We start from the raw sequence: 20,278 nt of genomic DNA, 5'->3' as shown, positions 1-20,278 counted from the left end.
CCATCCCATCCCCTGCTCACTGTGGAGAATCCACACACACTCATAAAGGGCCTACTATGTGCTTGGCATGAAAGAATAAACCTCCAACTTCCATTTTCTCTTTTTTGCGCCCCCCAACAACATTCTGAAAAGAATTATTTTAGCAAAAGCAGCGTCTAACGACCGTATCTGCCTTCACTCCCAGGTTCAGAAGGAAATGGATTCTAATTAATTTGGGTCATATGGAACTCTTTTCAAGCATATTAAAATTCTTCATATTTGTCCACTCTACATAATTATCTCATGGATTCTCAAAACAGCCCTGGGCAGAAATGGGGTGGGTTTTGAGCTCCAGTGGCTCTGCTAAGGACACTGAGGCTTGGGTTACTTGCCCAAGGCCTCAGAGCCAGCATTTGATGGCATTGAGACTGGCTCTGGGCTGTCTGACACATCCTTCCTTCCTCAGCTTTAGCTCATGGAAATTTTTAACCACCCTTTAGGATTAGACAAAAACAAAATAATGCAAACCCCCTTGCCCCCAGTTTATCTTTATCTCGTTAAAATGCATCTGCCTGTCTCTCTCCCTTCAAATGGTAACAATGACTACCGGAGCTCGATCCTGAGGCCTCCCAAGTGGTGAGGTGCAGGAAGCAGCCTCCCACGCAACGGCCCCACCCCCACCCCCAGACCCTCTCCCCTCTGGCAATATTCAGAACACAGCCCCGCTGCTCCGCCCCCAGATCCTCCTTCCCTCTGCGATAGCTCGCTACAAAGTATTCAACCTTATCTTTGCATCCTCCTCTTCCCACCAACTCAGACAATCAACATCACCTTGGACTCCTCCGTGTCTACAGTCCCAGGGACATTGTTCGTCTCTGTGGAAATGTTTGTTGAATGAATAAATAAGAGTTTATTCACACTAAGGTGTAAATGTGAAAGGATAGTTATGTATTTTAATGTGTTAACTCTCCCAGGGGCATTTGTAATAGCCTTTTAATATATGGGGCCATTTACGACTTATTCTTTATATTCATTACTTTGCGGAGTCAAAGGTTACTGGGAGGATGACTTGGGCCGCGGGGGCGGACGGGCAAAAGATTTTGAGCCCTGGCGGTGAAACAGGCCTGGACCCCTGGGAACCTGCAGGGATTGGCGACGAGCACCAAGAGAGCCAGCTCCAGTGCCCTCCCTGTACCTGGGGGGCGGCTGGAAGACGGGGCGCGGCCCAGGGAGCTCGCCCCCTGCTGGACAAAGACGCGGATGGTCCAGCTCCCGACTCTCAGAGCCCCTCAGCCCGGAAACCGGCCCCCCCTGCCGGCCTCGCCGCCTCACTGCACCCCGGGCCCCGCAGCCGCAACCTCGCCCGGGCCGGACGTGGTGTGCGCACCCGGGGAGCGCCGGCTGCACGGGGTACGCGCGTGGGCGCAGGCCCCGGGTCGCCGCTGGGGGGCGCCGCTGCGCCCTGCGCCCAGCTTCGCTCCGCCGGGGCCTTGGACACCAAACCCAGCACGGCCCTGCCGGGCAGGGGCGAGGGGCTACAAGGAGTGGACGCCCCAAAGCGGGGACGGGCTGGCGCCGGGTCCCCTGCACCCCACGACGTTTCTCCGAGTCCCCCCGCCGGCTCCGCTGGCCCAGTGCCCCCCACCCCAGCCTAGCGGCGCAGCGCAGCACGGCCACTCCCGCTCCGTCCTTGGAGGGTGTGGAAGGGTGGGTTTGGGGCCGGGGGCGGGTCTGGGGGCGGACCCGGAGGCGGGGCTGTCTCTGCGGCAGGGCCCTGTTCGGCTCCCCCCCGGTCTCTCTCTGTCTCTCCTCCTCCCTCCTCCTGCTCCGGGCGGAGCCCGGCATGGGGGGGCCGGCGCCCGGCAGGCCAGGTACGGTGATGTAGAAATTGGGGAGGCTTGGTGCGGGGAGGTGGGATGGGGGCACAAGGGGTAGGGAGGATTGGCGGGGCGAGAGACGGAGAAACCCAGGGTAGCAGGACAAGGGGAAGGGGAGGGGTGCCCGGGAACCTGGGGCCTTTGGATGGAGAGGGGGATGAAGCCGGCCAGGTTTGGAACAAACAGGGAAGGGAGAGGACGGCAGTGAGGAGGGGCGCCTAGAAGGAGAGGTGAGGCAGAAAGCGCAAAGGAGAGTGTGTTTGGGGGAAGGGAAACCAGGGCAGGTATGGAGGCCGCAGCTCAGAAGGTAGCTATGAGGCCAGACTGGAGACCCCCGGGTGGGATGGAGGGGCGGGGACTGCGAGAGGGAAGCCGAGAGCCTCCCAGATCCCTGAGGAGGAAGGTGATTTGGGCGCTCAGCGAGGGAGGCGGAGACCTTCGCTGAGGGGCCAGGGTGCAGGAATAGGGGTGGACGGAAGCCCGGGCCCAGGCGAAGGACTGGTGAGGGGGTCGGCAGGGAATGGAGAGACATGGATGGGTGGTCTTGTAGCTGCCCAACTCAGAATGCCCCCACCCTTTCTCCAGCATCCCCGCCCTGCCCTCATGACACCCCCCAGCCTCAGGCCCCAAGAGGGGGTGGGGAGTCTGACCGTCTCCCCCTTCCCCAGCGGGGTGCAGTGTAGGCAAGTAGGCCCCGGCATGACTCCTTGTCTATAGGTACGTCCAGTTCGGTGCGCCGATTTGTGTGTGTCTGGAGGTCTGTGTGTGCTGTGGGTGTGTCGGGGTGTTTATGTCTGTGTGTCTGGCTGTTCCTAGGTTGTGTTTACCTGTGCCAATCAGCGTGTCTCGTCCTCTGTTGGTAGATATGGGTCTGTGGCCCGGTGGTTTGTGGGTCTGAACGTGTGTTTGTGTGGCCGCAGGGTTGCTGTAGGTTGGTGGGGCCTGTCTGTGTGGTGGCTCAGGATGTATTTACAGGATGGGATTCTGTGTCAGTCTGATCTCTCCAGAGTGTGTATCTGTGGCTCTGAACACCTTTGTCAGGGTGTGTGACTCTGGATACATGTCCGTCTGTGTCTGTACGTGTGTGGGTCCTGAAGGCGGCGTTGGGTTTTCTGTGCTTCCATCTGTTTTCCTCTCTCTGAGGACCAGAGTCACATCTCTGCTCCCTTCTCTCTCTTTCTCATTCATTCCTGGCCCCGACCACCCCACATCTTTCTTTTTTTTTCCTTTCCATTCCCCCCCACCAAGTGGATCCGGGACCCAGGGAGGGTCGCCCCCCGGGCCTGGTGGCGCTGAGCAGGAATCCCCAGCACCTGCCTCCTGCCCCACGACATGAACCTCCTCTACCGAAAAACCAAGCTGGAGTGGAGGCAGCACAAGGAAGAGGAGGCCAAGAGGAGGTAAGGCCGCATCCCAGATTGCCCCCTCACCTGTCCCACCTCTGCTTCCCTCGTGGCGGGGCCACATCCCTCTGCCCTTCCTGACTCCAACAGCCTGGTCATCAGTCTGATCTCAGAGCCCGTGCTCACTACAGAATTGCTGGAATTGCACACGCCCTGTCCCTGCCCGGCTCCTGGCTCCTGGCTCCAGCCCCTGCCCTGGCCTCTCAGGGGGCTTCCAGCCCAGGGACACCCTGGGGCTCTTCCCCATCCCCAGAGGCCCAAGACACTCCTTCCTGACTCACCTCTGGCCTGTGATGTCCTCCTCTCTGTCAGTGTGGGCCTGGCTCCTGGTTCCCCTGTCACCTGACCTTGGAAGGGGCAGGCCCTGCTGCCCTCACAGTCCAGGGATGGGTCATTTGAGGGGCACCAGAGATGATCCATTTGGCCCCCTCCCAGTGATGGGGCTGTGTATGTGTGGGAGGGGGGCAGGCTGGCCCTGCAGAGGAGCCAGGGCTGGGAACCAATACCCCCCCCCCCACACACACACACACAGCTCGCCCCCTCTCCTTGCCCTCCCGGGGACCTGGCACCTGGCCTCTTCTGTCTTGCTCCTTTCTCTTCATTCCCATTGGTGGCACAGCCGCTCGGAGCCTGAGTCAGAGCCACCTCCCTGCTCCCTTCTCCCTCCTCAAAACTGTGGAGTTTAATTCTTGTTGTTAATTAGATTAATCAGAGCTATCACTGCACTGATCTCTCCCTAATGAAGGGTTAGCAGACAGGGCCTTAATGAGAGCCCACCCCACCGCAGCTCTCCCCTCTTCCCTGCCAGCCGCACCCCCTCTTCACTTACACAGAAGCTCAGAGACAGTGAAAGGGAATGGGGGGTGAGCCTGGGAGGGTGACAGAGAGAGGACAGCGCCGAGGGAGAGGGAGAGGGAGAGGGAAAGAGAGGGAAAGAAAGAAAGAGAGAGAGGCAGGGAGGAGGAAGGATCAGCTGGGGGAGGCCGCTCTGAGGATGCGGCGGTACAGCCCGGGTCTGGGAAAGGAGGCGGTGTGGGAGTGGAGGCCGCAGCAGCCAGACATGAAGGGAGGCCAGAGGCCAGGTGTGGGCCAGCGTGAGGGTGAGAAGGAGCAGAGCCAGGGTGGCAGAAGCATGTGCCAGGCGGGGCTGCGCTGCCTGGGTTTGCATCTCTATGTACGAAGTTGTCCACACGTGTGTGTGCACCAGAGATGCCCAGGCTGGGGTCGGCCAGCTCCAGGAATGCTCCCTTGCACACAGGCTCACCCCTTCTCTCATCCCTGCCCTCCATATCCTTGCCTTTTTCAAAGCCTAGAAATTCAGTCTGAAGCTTCTTTAGTGCTTTGGACCCTCAGGCTCCCCCCATCTCCACCCCGGCCCCCCTCCTCCTACCTGGGAGGCCACAGGGTTGCAAACCCCTCTTGGGGTATGGGAGCCGGGGGCCCAGGCCTGAGGCCCGACCTCTGCTCCATCTGGGCCTTCTCTCCCCAGCTCCAGTAAGGAGGGGGCTCCTGCAGGCTCCTCGGGGCCCGGGGCCGGCCCAGGGCCGGGGGTCCGCGTACGGGACGTTGCCTCGCTGCGCCGCTCGCTCAGGATGGGCTTCATGACGATGCCCGCCTCCCAAGAGCACACCCCCCACCCCTGCCGCAGCGCCATGGCCCCACGCTCCCTCTCCTGCCACTCGGTGGGCAGCATGGACAGCGTGGGGGGCGTGCCTGGGGGGGGCGGGGGGGGCCTCACAGAGGACGGCAGCACCCGAAGACCCCCGGCCAAGCCCCGGAGACACCCCAGCACCAAGCTCAGCATGGCAGGGCCGGGGGCAGAGACGCCCCCCAGCAAGAAAGCAGGTGAGACACCAGCACCCCTGCCCAGTAGGAGCCGGGAGCTGGGAGGATCCATTCCAGGCCAGGGGAGGCCTGCCGGGAGGGTTCATTCAGGGAAGAACCGAGGAAGTGGAAGGTTCCATTCTCAGAAGGAGTGGGGGGGTTCCTTTTTGGAAGGGCCTGAGATGAACCATTCAAGGGCAGGGGAAGATCCTTGAAAAGTTCATTCTTGGGAAAGGGGTGGCCTTGGAGGGCCTTGAGGGTCAGGGAGAATTGAGGGTGGGAGCTGCAGATTCTGGGGCGTTCATTAGGACAGGAGGCAGACCGGTAGGAAAAGAACCCACTGGGGCTGTAAGTTGAGGGACGTGGGGAAAATGAAGAGGCAGAAATGTCCTTGCCGGTGAGTCAAGAGGTCACACTGGGTCTCCCCATTTCCTTCCTCGACTTACAGCCCGGTTTCTTGTTCTCTTTCCCACTCCTGCCCAGGCTCACAGAAGCCAACCCCGGAGGGCCGCGAGTCCAGCCGGAAGGTTCCTCCACAGAAGCCCAGGCGAAGTCCCAACACCCAGCTCTCTGTCTCCTTTGATGAATCCTGTCCCCCAGCCGCCTCTCCTCGAGGGGGGAACCCGCCCCTTCACCGCCTCAGTAGGGGGTCCTGTGTAGCTGGGGACCCTGAGGTGGGTGCCCAAGAAGAGGAGCCGGTGTACATTGAGATGGTGGGGGATGTCTTCAGGGGAGGAGGGAGGAGTGGAGGGGGACTGACTGGGCCCCCTCTTGGGGGTGGGGGGGGGCCGACCCCAACGGCTGGCGCTGACTCGGACTCAGAAGAGAGCGAGGCCATATACGAGGAGATGAAGTACCCGCTGCCCGAGGAGGCCGGGGAAGGCCGCGCCAATGGGGCCCCTCCGTTGACGGCAAGCTCCACACCGCACCAGCCTCACGCCCTTCAGCTCCACACCCAGCGCCGTCCAGCTTCAGCCCTCCCGAGCCGGAGGGAGGGGACGCCCACGAAGACCACTCCTTGTGAAATCCCGCCGCCCTTCCCCAACCTCCTCCAGCACCGTCCTCCACTCCTGGCCTTCCCCCAGGCCAAGCCTGCTTCCCGAGCCCCTGGCGATGGGGTCTCGAGGCTACCAGTCCTTTGCCACTCCAAGGAGCCAGCCGGCTCCACCCCAGCTCCCCAAGTGCCTGCCCGGGAGCGGGAGACGCCTCCCCCACCGCCTCCGCCTCCCGCTGCCAACCTGCTGCTGCTGGGACCCTCGGGCCGAGCCCGGAGCCACTCGACACCGTTGCCGCCCCAGGGCTCTGGCCAGCCCCGGGGGGAGAGGGAGCTCCCCAATTCCCACAGCATGATCTGCCCCAAGGCGGCAGGGGTGCCGGGAGCCCCTCCTGCCCCGGCTGCCTTGCTCCCCGGCCCCCCCAAGGACAAGGCCGTGTCTTACACCATGGTGTACTCAGCAGTCAAGGTGACCACGCACTCCGTCCTGCCCACCGGTCCGCCCCTGGGCGCTGGGGAGCCAAAGACGGAGAAGGAGATCTCAGTCCTCCACGGGATGCTGTGCACCCGCTCGAGGCCCCCCGTGCCTGGGAAGTCCAGCCCCCATGGCGGGGCTATGGGCGCAGCAGCTGGGGTTCTCCACCACCGCGCCTGCCTGGCCTCCCCACACAGCCTTCCGGACCCAACTGCAGGCCCCCTGACCCCCCTCTGGACCTACCCAGCTGCGGCAGCTGGGCTCAAGAGACCCCCTGCCTATGAGAGCCTCAAGGCTGGGGGGGTGCTGAATAAGGGCTGTGGAATGGGGGCTCCATCCCCCATGGTCAAGATCCAGCTGCAGGAGCAAGGGACCGACGGGGGGGCCTTTGCCAGCCTTTCTTGTGCCCACGTCATCGCCAGCGCGGGGACACCAGAAGAGGAAGAAGAGGAGATGGGCGCCTCGACGTTTGGGGCAGGCTGGGCTCTGCAGAGGAAGGTCCTGTACGGCGGGAGGAAGGCGAAAGAGCTGGACAGTGAGTGAGGAGGGGGTGACGGGGAGGGGACAGGGGATGTCCGTGATGATTTGGGGGAGGTGTTGAAGGGCATACTTGGAAGCCACAGCCCATTGTCCTGAACTGGGAACTTTTCTGGGAGACAAGAGGGATGGGGGCATGCAGCAGACTGAAGGGATGGGGTCCCCGTGTGTGCTCTGGAGGGGCAGGAAGACCTGGGATGGGGACGGGGTAGAATCTGGTCCCCTCCTCCTGCCCTGTCCCGCTCTATTCCCTGCCCCTCCCTTCGCTGGGCTGCAGGGGTGTGTGTTTGTGAGTGTGCGCACACTAGGAGCTAAACACAGCTGCCTCCCAGCCGTTACCATGGTAACCCATCCAGACAGGAGGGAGAGGAGAGGGAGGCCCCTACCGTTGCTTGGCAACGCAATGCTCTGCCAGGCTTACTCTGGGAGATGAGCTTAGTTCACATGCAGCCCTTCCCCCAGTGCCCCCCTTCTCACTTCCCGGCTTTGGGAATTCTCCCCCTCCTAGGGAACAGCCCCCCCGGTCTCTGTTTCAGACAGTGTTTATTCTGGCACTGTCTGGGGCTGGAGGGGCTCTGAAGTTAAACTGGGGTAGGGGAGACCCCTCTGAACAGGGAAGAGGGTTTGGCAGCAGTAAATATCTATGATTCTCAGCCCAGGGGTGGTGCCAGGACTGGCGTCCCTCCTTCTGTGTATGTTCTGTGTGAAGCAGGGCCCCCCCCTTCCCAGCTGTGACCTGCAACGGGGCAAGTTACTTCTGGTCCACCCAGGCCGCGGTGTGTATAGCTGGGGGGACAGCAAGACCCTTCTCCTTGTAAAGTCTCAGAGCTCTCCTTGTCACCCAGGAGAGGTCGAGGACAGTGTCCAGGCCTGGAATGGCAGTGCCGAGGGTGCAGGCAAGGTGGAGCGTGAGGACAGAGGCTCTGTGGCATCAGGGATCCCAGTGAGGAGCCAGGGGGCAGAGGGCCTGCTGGCCAGGATCCACCACGGAGGGGACCGAGGAGGAAGCCGCCCCGCGCTGCCCATACCCTGCCAGACCTTCCCCGCCTGCCACCGCAACGGAGGTGACACGCTCAGCCCTCGTACACCAGCACACAGATGGGCGGGCTGGGGGGAATCTCTCAGGGTCCTCATCCTGGGCCCTACATTCTTTTTTTTTTTTTTTTTTTTGCTGTACGCGGGCCTCTCACTGCTGTGGCCTCTCCCGTTGCGGAGCACAGGCTCCGGACGCACAGGCCCAGCGGCCATGGCTCACGGGCCCAGCCGCTCCGTGGCATGTGGGATCCTCCCTGACCGGGGCACGAACCCGAGTCCCCTGCATCAGCAGGCGGACTCCCAACCACTGTGCCACCCAGGAAGCCCCTGGGCCCTACATTATAATACCACATCTCCAACCCCTTTCCTCCTCTAATGAGGCTGGGGTGGGGGGCGGCCTGGCACGGGCTGTCCTCAGGGAACTGGGGGAGGGGAACGTGGAGGCCCCTTCCCTTCTCACCCCTCTGTCTTCTGCCTCAGACTTCACGGGAGGCTACCGCCTGGGGCGCTCCGCCTCCACCTCAGGAGTCCGGCAGGCCGCGCTCCACACCCCTCGGCCCTGCAGCCAGCCCAGGGATGCCCTGAGCCAGGTGAGGAGGGAGACGGGGTTGGGCATTTTATTTGTGAAGGAACAGGTAGGCAAGAAGGCCCGGGTGAGTGAAGAAAGGCAAGACTTCAGGCTGGGGCCTGCCACAGACTAACGGGAAGGCTGGAGAGCGAGGGGGTGGGGGAGATCCTGGGTAGCCAGCCAGGGCCGCCACTGGCCGACGTGCGCCTTTGTGCGTTGCGTTTAGAAAGAGACATTCCCTCTGGGTGGAAAAATGCAGCCTGCTGGGAAGACGGCTTTGAAAAGGCGCCCCTTCCTGGGGTGAGACACGCACCGCCTGGCACCAGGCCGCAGGGAGAGAGGACGGAGGCCTTGGGGGCAAGAGAGGACTTGTTTCTGGGCCACGCATTGGCCTCGGCGCTCGGCGGTGGGGACAGGGCCGGGTGACTCTGAGGTCCTTGACCCCCTTATTCCTCCCTCCCCCCCATCCCCGTCGGGGCCGGCGGCGGGAGGAAGGGGCACAGATCCAGCCTGCGCTGCCGCTGCCGCTGCCCCTGCCGCCCCAGGCCACCCGCGAGCGCGACGGCAAGCTGCTGGAGGTGATCGAGCGCAAGCGCTGCGTGTGCAAGGAGATCAAGGCGCGCCACCGGCCCGACCGCGGCCTCTGCAAGCAGGAGAGCATGCCCATCCTCCCCAGCTGGCGGCGCGGGCCTGAGCCCCGCAAGTCCGGCACCCCGCCCTGCCGCCGGCAGCACACAGTCCTCTGGGACACCGCTATCTGAGGAGGCCGGGGCGCCGGGACCGGGGAGCGGGGCGGGGGAAACCGGCCTCGAAAGAGGGACGCTTGAAGGACCAGGTGAGAGAGAGCCGGGGAGAACCTCTGCCCTCCACCCTAGCCCCCGAGACGGGGAGTCGGCTGGGCCCATCGGGTTGGGGGCGCCAAGCAGCACCCCCAGAAACTTGGGGGAGGGTTGGCTTGAGGTTGGGAGTGAGGCCCTCCGCCGCTCTTCCCACTGAGCCAAGCAGACCCCTTCTCTTGAGAGGGCGAAGGCCAAGCCCAGGTCAGCATGGGGAAGGAGGGAAGGGTCAGGGAGGAAGAAGGGGGGGCGGGTCAGCGAGGGACAGGGACCGGAGAGTGAGAGGTAGAGGGGCTCTTTTAGAGAGTGGGGAGTGGGGGAGGTGCTGTTTATTTTGTTATTTATTTTGGGCTGGGGGGCAATTCTTGGCCCTTCTGATCTACTCCTGAACAGGGAGTGGGGAATTGCAGGCAAGTAAAGGGAACCAAGCTGGCACTCTCCCCAACGCCTAAAGGCCCTGCTATCCACGCCCCGCCAAAGCTAGGGACAGGTCTGGAGTGGGGAGTGGAGCAGGAGGAGGAAGGGCTCCGGGGAGCCCGGGGGCCAGAGGGCTCATTTACAGTATTTACAAGTCGCCAGTATTTGGTAGTGAGCTTGGCCTGCTCTGAAGTAGGCATCTTACTTAGCTCCGGGGTGAGGGTCTGGCACCTGGGATGGGGGGGATGATGGGGAAGGAGGGAAATTTTCGCGGGTGGGGGGCGGGCAGGGTATTTATTTAAATTAAAAAGCGAAACAAAAAACTCAGAAGAGATGTCAGGAACTTTTTTTTAATTCCTTTCTTTTCAGAATAATATATTAAAAGACTAACGATCCTAGAACTGGCTTCTTATGTTTCAGTGCGCTCCGCCTTTCATATACCCGTCCCGTTTTCACTCTTGCCCCTGGTTGGTGGGAGCCAGAGGTTGTGCAGGGCGGGTTACTATGGCACGTGAGAGGGAGAGGTGGAGCTGGAGGAAAGTCTTTGGGAACGCCACCGTGCAGTGACTCAGCAAACCCTAATTGAGCATCTGATGTGTGCGTGGCCGTGCGCCGATGCAGAAGGAACGTTCCGACTGAAGCCTGTCCTCAAGCAGCTTGTAGTCTATTCAGGGAGGTGAGATACCTGAGCCGACACCAGGCAGTGCTCCAGGAGTAGGAGAGGGAGAGAGCTGGACTCCTCCGACAAGGTACAGTGAGCCTAAAAGTACAGGTAAGGTTTGGATGAGCAGGGGGAAGGTCCCAAGCTCGTGTCATGATTATCTGCCGTGGTGGGATGGGCACAGCAACTGTGTTTAAATGATGCTGAGGGCAGTGAGTCAACCTTGATGAAGCTGGTGGAGAAGGAGGGGCCTCAAAGCAAGAGGCTGGTCCTCAAGAAGGAATCCAGGGAGGAGGATAAAAAGAGTGTCTGGGAGAATGGAAGGCAAAGGGACAGTTTGCAAGATGCAACTGAAAGAAAACATCCTCTGATGGGGATGAAGGGGCCGAAGGGGGTATCCACGAAGCCCAGGTTTGGCGCTCAGGTGGCTGAGGAAATGATCAGCCTGACATAGCATGGAAAGTGGGGTTGAGAGGGGCTGTGAGGGAAGAATGTTGACTGGGAAGCAATGGCGAATATTCAGGTTTGTTACCAGCTAGACCAGAGATTCAAAAATGCAATGGATGATCCCAGAGATGCCTTTTAGTTTTGTATTTATACTCATGCATATTAGAGAAATTCTAATCAGCACATCAGAATACTACTTGTTATGTCACAGCAATTATTGCACAAGATAAGGCTAAATTTATTTTTAATGAATTGGTTTAAAGAAAAACAGTAAGCAAATAAATAACAGTACAGGTGGAATACAGAATATGAAAAATTATGACAGTGGTGTGAGAATTTTTGAAATTTAGGAAATACCAAGTTAGAGATAAGACGATGATGGTTTGGGAGAGCCGACAAGACTGGATGTTAGGAGTCTTCAACATAGAGATGGTACTCAAGGCCAAGACTGAGCTCCATAGAGAGGGTGTGGACAGAGATAAGAGTGAAGAACAAGGAATAGCTTTTAAATTATTTGTGATTTTTTAAAATTTCACTCTCTCTCTCTCTCTCTCTCTCTCTATATATATATATATTGAAATAATCACCCTGATAAGTTTAGTTGACATCCATCACCACAAATACTTACAATTTTTTTTTCTTGTGATGAGAACTTTTAAGATGTACCCTCTTAGCAACTTTCAAACATAGAATATAGTATTGTTAATTATAGTTACCATGCTGCACATGACCTCTCCAGGACTTACTTATCTTATAACTGGAAGTTTGTACCTTTTGACCACCTCCCATTTTTCCCCACCTCCCACCTCCCAGCTCTGGCAACCAATCTCTCTGTATCTATGAGTTTGGTTTTCTTTCTTTTTTTTTTTTTTTTCAGATTCTACATATAAATGAGATCATACAGTATTTGCCTTTCTCTGTCTGACTTATTTCACTTAGCATCATGCCTTCAAGGTCCATCCATGTTGTCGAAAATGGCAGGATTTCCAATAGCTTTTTAATAATTAGTTAGGAAGTTAATGGAAGGAAATATCTCATTTATAAGAGCAACAAGAATCATAAAATATCTAAGAGTACTTTAACAAGAAAAGTATAGGACCTCTATTCGATTAATCAATAAAACTAAAGTACTTTGAGTTTCTCAACCAAGGAAGACTTGAATAGGCAGAGTAATAACTAGTTCTTAAATAGGAAGACCGTAATGTAAAAGATGTAAGTCTTCCCTAAATCAGTAAATTCAATGAAGTCTCTAAATCTCAAAAGGATAATTTGGGAAACTTGACAAAACTATTCAAAAGTTTATCTAGAATGATAATGAGAAAAACCAGAACATTCCGAAACAGATGAGTAAGGGGGGGACCTGGCCTATCAAATATTGAAAGCACAGTGAGCTGGGATTGGCACAGGAATGGCACAATCTATCAGAACAGAGTCCAGAAATAGCAGCAAAGGCACATGGGAATCTAGCATGTACATGATAAAGGTGGCACTTGAATAGTGGGGAAAAGATTATTTGATAATTGTTTCTTGAACAATTAGCTAGTCAAGGGAGAGTGTGGGAAGCTGGATTTCTATTTCATTCATTACATCGAAAGATTTAAATGTAAAAACAAAATATTAAAAGGGAGAAGTGGGTGAACATTCTTATAACCTTGGGAGGGAGGAGGCCCTTCTAAAATGATATGAAAACCAGTAACATGTAGATCAACTATACTCCAATAAAAATTAGAAAAAAAAAAAAAACAGTAACAAATAAACCAAAAGGCATTTAAGTTTGATCTCATTCACAGCTAAAACTTCTATATGGCAAAGCCAAACTAGAAACATTAAACAAGGAAGTTATTTCTAACACATATTAAAAAGATTGATACAATATATAAGAAAGATTTGTGAGTTGATAAGAAAAAGAAAAAACAACCCCAGCAAACGCGAACAAAGGACATGAACAGACAATTCACCAAAGAAAGAGAAATTACCAACAAACGTACGTGCTCAACCTTAACCATAAGTACTGCAAAATAAAACCATAATAAAACACTTTTCACCCATCAGACAAAACTGAAAAAAATTCGTAACATCAGTCTGGCAAGTATGTGCAGAAGACAGGCATTCATTGTGTAAATGTAAATTAATACAGTCTCTCTGGAGGTCAGTTTAAAAATATTTATGAAAATCTTAAATGTGCATGGTTTTGACTCAGAAATTCCATTTCCAGGAATTTATCCTACGGAAATAGTTACACAGGTGTGCAAAGCTAAATGCACAAGGGTGCTAATTGCAGCATTGTTTCAAATAATGAAAAATTGGAAACAACCCCAAAGTTCATCAGTATGGCACTGACTAAATAATTATGGGAACAATGGAAAACTAAAACTGTTAAATAGAATGCAGAAAATATAGATGTTCTAAACACAAGAAGCAGTTCCCAATAAATTAATAAGTGAATAAAGCAATGTGCAGAAAAGGACATACAGAGAAAGCCCAGTTTTAGAAAAATTATTTATTCATAAACATTTATGTAGGTCTGGAAGGAAATACACCAGATAGTTGATGGTGATGATTTTGAGGTCTGAGAAGAGAGGGGACTTAAGTTTACTTTTAAAAAATAGTAACATTTATATTGCTTGAATTTTTATGTCTTCATTCTGAAATCAGAAAATAGATATTATTTTCTAAAAAAGAAAAACAGTGCTCAGTGACAAGAAGCAGAGGCAGGCACGAGGTGTCAGGGAATGTGGAGCTGGTGTGTGTGGGTTCAAGTCCCAGATCAGCACTAACAGCTAAGTTTCTCACTTTCCTTATCTATAAAATGGGAATGATTAGAGGGTTGTTGAGGAGATTGAATAAGATAGCACAGTGCCTCCTTTGAGGCTGAAGACAGATGGGTAGGGATACAGACCAAGATGGGAGAGATGAGAAAGAGACCAGAACCTCAGCAAGGCTGGAGTGACAGAGTCAGGGTAGGAGGGGCTCAGGCAGAGGCAGGCAGCTGAGGCTGCCCTGAGCCAGAGGTACACAGCCCTTCTGCTAGGTGTACAAGATCAAAGGCCTGAGAAGAGTTAGAAGTTGAAAGAACAGGGTGTGCTGGAATTATAAACCTCACATAGCATCTGGAGGAATGAGCATCCCCTGGGAAGTCAGCCTGGACCCAGCCCTGCCTGCCTGACACCTGGTAAAACTCACCTGGGACTCCACATCCCTTCCTGGGGTCACCAAGGCACTTCCGACGCTGACTTTCTACTTTTTGAAACCCCAGCAAAGCAGGGAACTCTAGGGCAGCACAGCCAGAGGTGAGAGGGCCCTGGAACATTCAAGTCAAGAGGGAGGCAGGAGCTGGGTCGGGGAGACCTTTACTGGGGAGGGAATGCTTTTCGAACCAAAGGGGAGAGAAAAAAAAGACCTCAGAAATAACACCTGCCTTATCTTTCATGGCCCATTTTACCCATTGAGATCATGTTTCAGCTCTGATGAGAGATTTCTATCAAAGATTACTAGGATCACATCAAAAAGACTCAGGAGCAAATCTGAAGAGGCTCCCAATGGCCAAAGGATGGGATAATTGGAGCATCAGGAAGGGTAAGAACTGCAATGGACTGAGTTAAATTCATGAGTTCATAATGGCTGAAAAATAGCTCGCCTTTGGAGGATGCCAGAGAATCACTTCATTATTTTGAAAACTCGTAAGTAAAGGGAAAAATCAAGCATCTATCTGCCTTTATCAGATCACCGATGAAGGGAAGTTTTTCTTTATAGAACTCTTCCAGCTAATGAACAAAGATAGAATTTTAGAATTGGAGCATCACCCTGAAGGAGTGGATCCAGGTGTTGAGTTTCAACAGCAGCCAACATCACATAGCACATTATAAGAGATAACCAGACATTCTATGCCTCCTGATGGAAGAATGCACCACCACCTATGAAGTGTTGTTGCCCCCTAAAAATCGAACCTAGGAATATGATCAAGCCTCTAGATGCCACTACCAATTACAGGAAATACAGAGGAGAGGAGAACACATTGAACACCAGCAAAATTAGGACTGTGGGAAACACCTCGGGGCAAACCACCTGGATTCCTCCACAAATATATCACCAGGGAAAATAAAGAGATGGAGCAACAACCCATAGATTAAAAGAGACTGCAAAAGACATATCATCCACTGTGATTTATGGACCTTATTTAGATCCTGATTCAACCAAATAAACTGACTTCTTACATTTATGAGACAATTGGGATTATGGCTACTGGCTGGATATTTGATGATATTAAGGAATTATTAATTTTTTAGGCATGATAATGTATTGTGGTTGTGTATTTTTGAGTCCTTAAAGAGATAGTACTGAAATATTAATGGGATAAATTATGTGAGGTCTGGGATTCGCTTCAGAATAAAAAGGAAAGGGAGAAAGTGCATTGGGTCGGGAGGGGAGGGGGGATGAAACAAGAATGACCATGAGTTGATCATTGTTGAGGCTGGTAGAATGTTTTGTCTATACTTGGGTCTGTTTGAAATTTTCCACAATAAAAAGGGTTGTTTTTTTTTTTAAAGTCAGTGTGATGAGTCAAAAATTTTCCTCCTTTGAAAAAAAATGAGGGTTGTGATCACACAATCTATGAAGCCCCTCCCAGACCACACTCCCTCTCTAATTAAAAATAACCTTTTATTTTTACAAAGCAATATATATGCATTTTAGAAAGTCATCAAATATTGAAAAGAAAAAAATAAACACCATATTTCCACCACCCAGAGGTTACCATTTCACAGCTTACTGTATAACATTACAGGAATTTTCCTATGCATATATATGTTTTTTAACAAAATGAGATTATCTTGCACATGCTGTTTTGAAAGCCGCTATTCTCCATTAATGGTCTCCACTTCCCCATGTCAATAGATTTTCTTTTTTTGTTTTTTAAATAAATTTATTTATTTATTTTTGGCTGCTTTGGGTCTTTGTTGCTGTGCGCGGGCTTTCTCTAGCTGCAGTGAGTGGGGGCTACTCTTCGTTGCAGTGCGAAGGCTTCGCATTGCGGTGGCTTCTCTTTGTTGAGGAGCATGGGCTCTAGGCGTGTGGGCTTCAGTAGTTGTGGTGCGTGGGCTCAGTAGTTGTGGCATGTGGGCTCAGTAGTTAGGGCGTGCGGGCTTAGTTGCTCCGTGGCTTGTGGGATCTTCCCGGGCCTGGGCTCAAACCCATGTTCCCTGCACTGGCAGGCGGATTCTTAATCACTACGCCACCAGGGAAGTCCCAAAAGATTTTCAATTTATCTAATAGCCAGGTTGTATATACATTTCCCTAATTGTGCCCCAAAGTGTCCTGGTGTCTTAATCAGCATGGGCTGCCATAACAAAATACCATAGAGTGAGTGGCTTAAACAACAGACGTTTATTTCTCACAGTTCTGGAGGCTGGGAAGTCCAAGATCAAGGTGCTGGCCAATTCCGTTCCTGGTGAGAGGTCTCTTCCTGGTTTGCAGCCAGCCAGCCACCTTCTTATTGTGTCTTCACTTGGTGGAGAGAGAGCGGCTCTAGTCTTTCTTTCTCTTCAGAGGACACTAATCCTCTTAAGGATTAGGGCCCCACCCCCATGACATCATGTAAACCTAATCACCTCTCAAAGATCTCCCTCCCAAATGCTATCACACTGGAGCATATTCAACATGTGATTTTCAGACCGAGATTCTATCCAGAACCAGGCAATGCAACCGGTGGTTATGTTTCTTTGTCTCGTCTAATTTGACACATTATCTTTGCTTCCTTTGTTCCCATAACTCACACTCCCTGCATTGTGCTTGGTTGTTTCCTCAGGGTGCCTCTAAGGTTTATAGGCACGAAGAGTTAGAGTCGCTTGCTATTCAGACTCGGGTGCCCCTAATAGACGCACCTTCAGAGGGGCAGCCTGTTTTGAGGGTACAGCTTCCATTCTTGCTTGCTCCTCTGCCCGGTCCAAACTGCCCCCAGGATGAAGTGAGGAGCATTGTTGGCTGGGGACTCAGCCAGGCCACCCACTGGCCTCTGCTACCACCCCAGGGCAATCTTTTGCCACCAAAAATGGCTGGGAGCCAGAAACCGCAGGCTGGAGGCACCAGAGGTTGGTGTCACCACCATTTCAAAAACTTTCCACTGACCAACTGGTGACCTTATGCTGATTGTGTTTGACATTCCTGCCTTAAAGCCCAGGGATGGGTGGAACGGGGAGATGTACACATTCCAGAAATTTCAGAGTCATGAGGGGAGACTTTCTGGAAAAATTAGCAACCAGAGGGAAATTTTTAAATTATATATATTACTTATCTCACTGCCCATTCAGATCTGAAGTCACTTTGCTCATTTAGTAACATAAAATGCATCCTTGCATTTGGGTCATAAAACTGTCATGGTTGGTCTACTTAGAGATAAGGAAATCTAAAAAATGGAGGACACCTCCCCCCTCGATTTTGAGGTTAGGGTGGGTGAGTGGAAAGGTCTATGGGGAAAAGTTCCCCTGCTCTCCTTTTTTTTCTTTCTTCCTTTCCCACCTAGCAGGTCCTAAGGCAAGAGAAAGAAGACAGCTCCTAACAGGAACTTCTTATAGAGGCAAAGCCATACACCTGGGGAGGGAAGGGCCCCTGACCACAGAACAGACCTGAACAGGGAGAGTCGGCTTCTAGAATTCCCTGCTGGGGTGGGGGTTATCCACATCCTTCCCAAGAAGAGAATAGGTGGCTGCCTACCCAACATTGCTGCCCTCAATCATTGCTTTGAATGAGGCCTGCCCCCAGCCCACCCTTCTCATGATGGATGGAGGATTGCCCTTCCACTGCCCTTCTGAAGTGTGGGGGTGCCTCTCTGGGAGAAGGGGCATTGCCCCGTCCACCAACAGACCACTGCTCTTTACACCTTGGAAAGGGAGTCCACTTGGGCTTTACAGTGTATGCAATGGGGGCAGGTACAAGAGGACAGCAGCGAGGACAGCCATTGCTGGTGCAGATGAAGAAACAGCATCAAACCACCAGATCAATTCAGGGAGAGGATGGACGGGGTGCAGCTGTAGAGGCATCCAGCCAAGGAGGCAATCAACAGCTGTCCCTCCCAGAAGGGTGAGTGGGATGAGCTCAGGTGGCCAGAAAGTGACTGTGGCACCCTGGGTAGGCCCAGTGGACAAGAGTCCCTGACTCTGGTGGTACTGCGGCCCAAGAGGAGACTCTACCACCCAGCTGATGTGCTAATTGCATGGTTCTCAACTGGGCGCTTTTGCCCCCCCAGGGGACGTCTGGCAATACTATTGGTTGTCTCAGCTGAAAATGGAGTTGCTCCTGGCATCTAGCAGGTAGAGGCCAGAGGGGCTGCCTGAATATCCTACAATGCACAGGACAGTCCCCCTACCAGCACCTGGTCTGAAAGAAGCTTCTGGTCTGAAATGTCAATAGCATTGAGGTCAAGAAACCTTGTGTCTTGGGACTCCCCTGGTGGTGCAGTGGTTAAGAATCCGCCTGCCAATGCAGGGGACACGGGTTCGAGCCCTGGCTCGGGAAGATCCCACATGCTGCAGAGCAACTAAAGCCATGTGCCACAACAACCGAGCCTGCGCTCTAGAGCCTGTGAGCCACAACTACTGAAGCCTGCGCGCCTAGAGCCCATGCTCCCCAACAAGAGAAGCCAGCGCAATGAGAAGCCCGAGCACCGCAACGAAGAGTAGCCCCCGCTTGCCGCAACTAGAGAAAGCCTGTGTGCAGCAATGAAGACCCAACACAGCCAAAAATAAATAAAGTAAATAAAAAAACAAAAACCTTGCGCCTTGTGGTTAAGAAGCCCTGAGTTAGAGGATCTTAACCTTTAGAATGTGGTACCTTGAGATTCCTGTGGTAAAACCTAACAACTTTATTTCATCCACCAGTTTTTGTATGTTTTTGAGTGTGCCAATAAGACTTATTTCAAACTCAGATTGGGTGGGGGTGGGGAATTACACAAAATCTTCCTTGGGCTCTAACCTTTATCACTTGCTAACACTTTATCTTTATATTCTGTCCTGTTAACAACTGGTTATTGACCCCTGATGCATGCACAATGAAAACTCTGAAATCACATTTCTATTCTTTTAGATCAGTTTTATCGAGGTATAATTTACATATAACAAAATGTACCCATTTCAAGCCTTCAGTTTGATGAGTTTTGACAACTCTATATGCCTGCATCCACAAGTTTAAAAAAAAAACCCAAACTATGTTTTAGACTTATGGAGTAAGGATTAGAAATGTGGACTTTGAAGTCAATCAGACCTCAGTTCAAATCCCAGCTCTGCCATCCACTAAGCCTGTTTTCTCGTCAGTAAAATTGGATTAATGACATCCACCAAAGGGGTTATCCTGAGAATTAAACTGACACACTTGAAGCATTTAGCTCAGAGCCCGCCTGGCTCACGTCGAAGGGCTTCAGCAGTGGTCATAATAATCATGGTCATTAGCGTCCTCACCGTTTCATGATATACTTGGCTAATACAGTCTCTTTTTTCTGTATCTACATGTCTTCCCAGGATGATCACACCCTTTCCAAGATTACAATAATCATATATACACATGTGATTCCCAAACTAGTATTTCCAACCTCTCTCCTGGGCTCCAAGAGAACAGGTCAGTTTCCTGCACTCGTTATCCTCCCCGCAAGCCACCTGTGGTGTCTTAGGCTGCTGCCTCAACAGCATCACATCCAGTCTCCGGAGGCAGAGATACTGGTATCCTTTCTCTCTCACACACACCCTTTATTCATTAGGATATCAATTTAACTGCTTCAAAACAGACCCAAACAACAGTTTAACCTAAATGGGAAGTTATTTCTTGCTCATATACGCATCTAGACATAAGCAGTCCATAGCAGATCTGAAGGCTGCAGGATATCCAGGGCCAGGCTCTTGCTCTTTCTGCTTGGTTGCTCTGCATTCCAAGGGTGTTGCCTTTGTTCCACAAGGTCTGAGTGGCTTACTACCAGGTCCACATTTCAAGCAGCAGGGTGGTGCTCGCTTACGATTCAACATGCACTGCATATAATCCACAAACCACCTAAGAGGCTGCAGTTTTATTAGGTTGGACCATATAAAGTTGCCATTTTTGTTGGTCAAATACGGTAGAATATTGGCAATATCGTATAACTCAACCCCATACTAGCTCTGCTTTATAGATTTAGGACCCTGACGCACAGTGGAGTCAAGTAACTTGCCCCAAGTCACATGGCAAGTGAATGGCAGAGAAGGTATT

General features: G+C 52.9%; 1 protein-coding gene and 1 long non-coding RNA gene across 5 annotated transcripts in view; one reads left to right on the top strand and one right to left on the bottom strand.

The window, feature by feature from the left end:
* The first annotated feature begins 1,785 nt into the window (after positions 1-1,785).
* NYAP1 (neuronal tyrosine phosphorylated phosphoinositide-3-kinase adaptor 1) lies at positions 1,786-9,732 on the top strand. 4 transcript variants are annotated; one of them, XM_079944690.1, is made up of 7 exons: positions 1,786-1,850; positions 3,105-3,256; positions 4,749-5,104; positions 5,567-7,087; positions 7,938-8,153; positions 8,605-8,714; positions 9,196-9,732. In XM_079944690.1, the coding sequence occupies exons 2-7, from the start codon at positions 3,189-3,191 to the stop codon at positions 9,451-9,453; spliced, it is 2,529 nt and encodes an 842-aa protein (XP_079800816.1). In that variant the 5' UTR covers positions 1,786-1,850; positions 3,105-3,188; the 3' UTR covers positions 9,454-9,732. The 4 variants fall into 4 exon arrangements, with proteins under 4 accessions (XP_079800816.1, XP_079800813.1, XP_079800815.1 ...); XM_079944687.1 differs by having other exon boundaries at positions 7,935-8,153; XM_079944689.1 differs by lacking the exon at positions 1,786-1,850 and adding an exon at positions 2,133-2,573 and having other exon boundaries at positions 7,935-8,153.
* A 622-nt stretch (positions 9,733-10,354) lies between these two features.
* LOC307198343 overlaps positions 10,355-20,278 on the bottom strand; it is a 41,541-nt gene continuing 31,617 nt past the window's right edge. The window contains exon 3 of the long non-coding RNA XR_013831614.1: positions 10,355-10,705. This is a non-coding gene — a long non-coding RNA (uncharacterized lncRNA). The remainder of the gene's footprint in view (positions 10,706-20,278) is intronic.

Source organism: Stenella coeruleoalba (genome assembly GCF_951394435.1).
Source record: "Stenella coeruleoalba genome assembly, chromosome: 15".
Classification (NCBI taxonomy): Eukaryota; Metazoa; Chordata; class Mammalia; order Artiodactyla; family Delphinidae; genus Stenella; species Stenella coeruleoalba.
Note: the sequence above shows the minus strand (reverse complement) of the source record. Positions and strands in the feature narration are given on the sequence as shown.

Excerpts from the sequence above, each read along its gene's own strand:
- NYAP1 (XM_079944687.1), top strand. The coding sequence starts at position 3,189 with ATGAACCTCCTCTACCGAAAAACCAAGCTGGAGTGGAGGCAGCACAAG. Across the intron at positions 8,154-8,604 it reads CGCCTGCCACCGCAACGGAG|ACTTCACGGGAGGCTACCGC; the intron begins GTGACACGCTCA and ends CTTCTGCCTCAG. Across the intron at positions 8,715-9,195 it reads CCAGGGATGCCCTGAGCCAG|ATCCAGCCTGCGCTGCCGCT; the intron begins GTGAGGAGGGAG and ends GAAGGGGCACAG.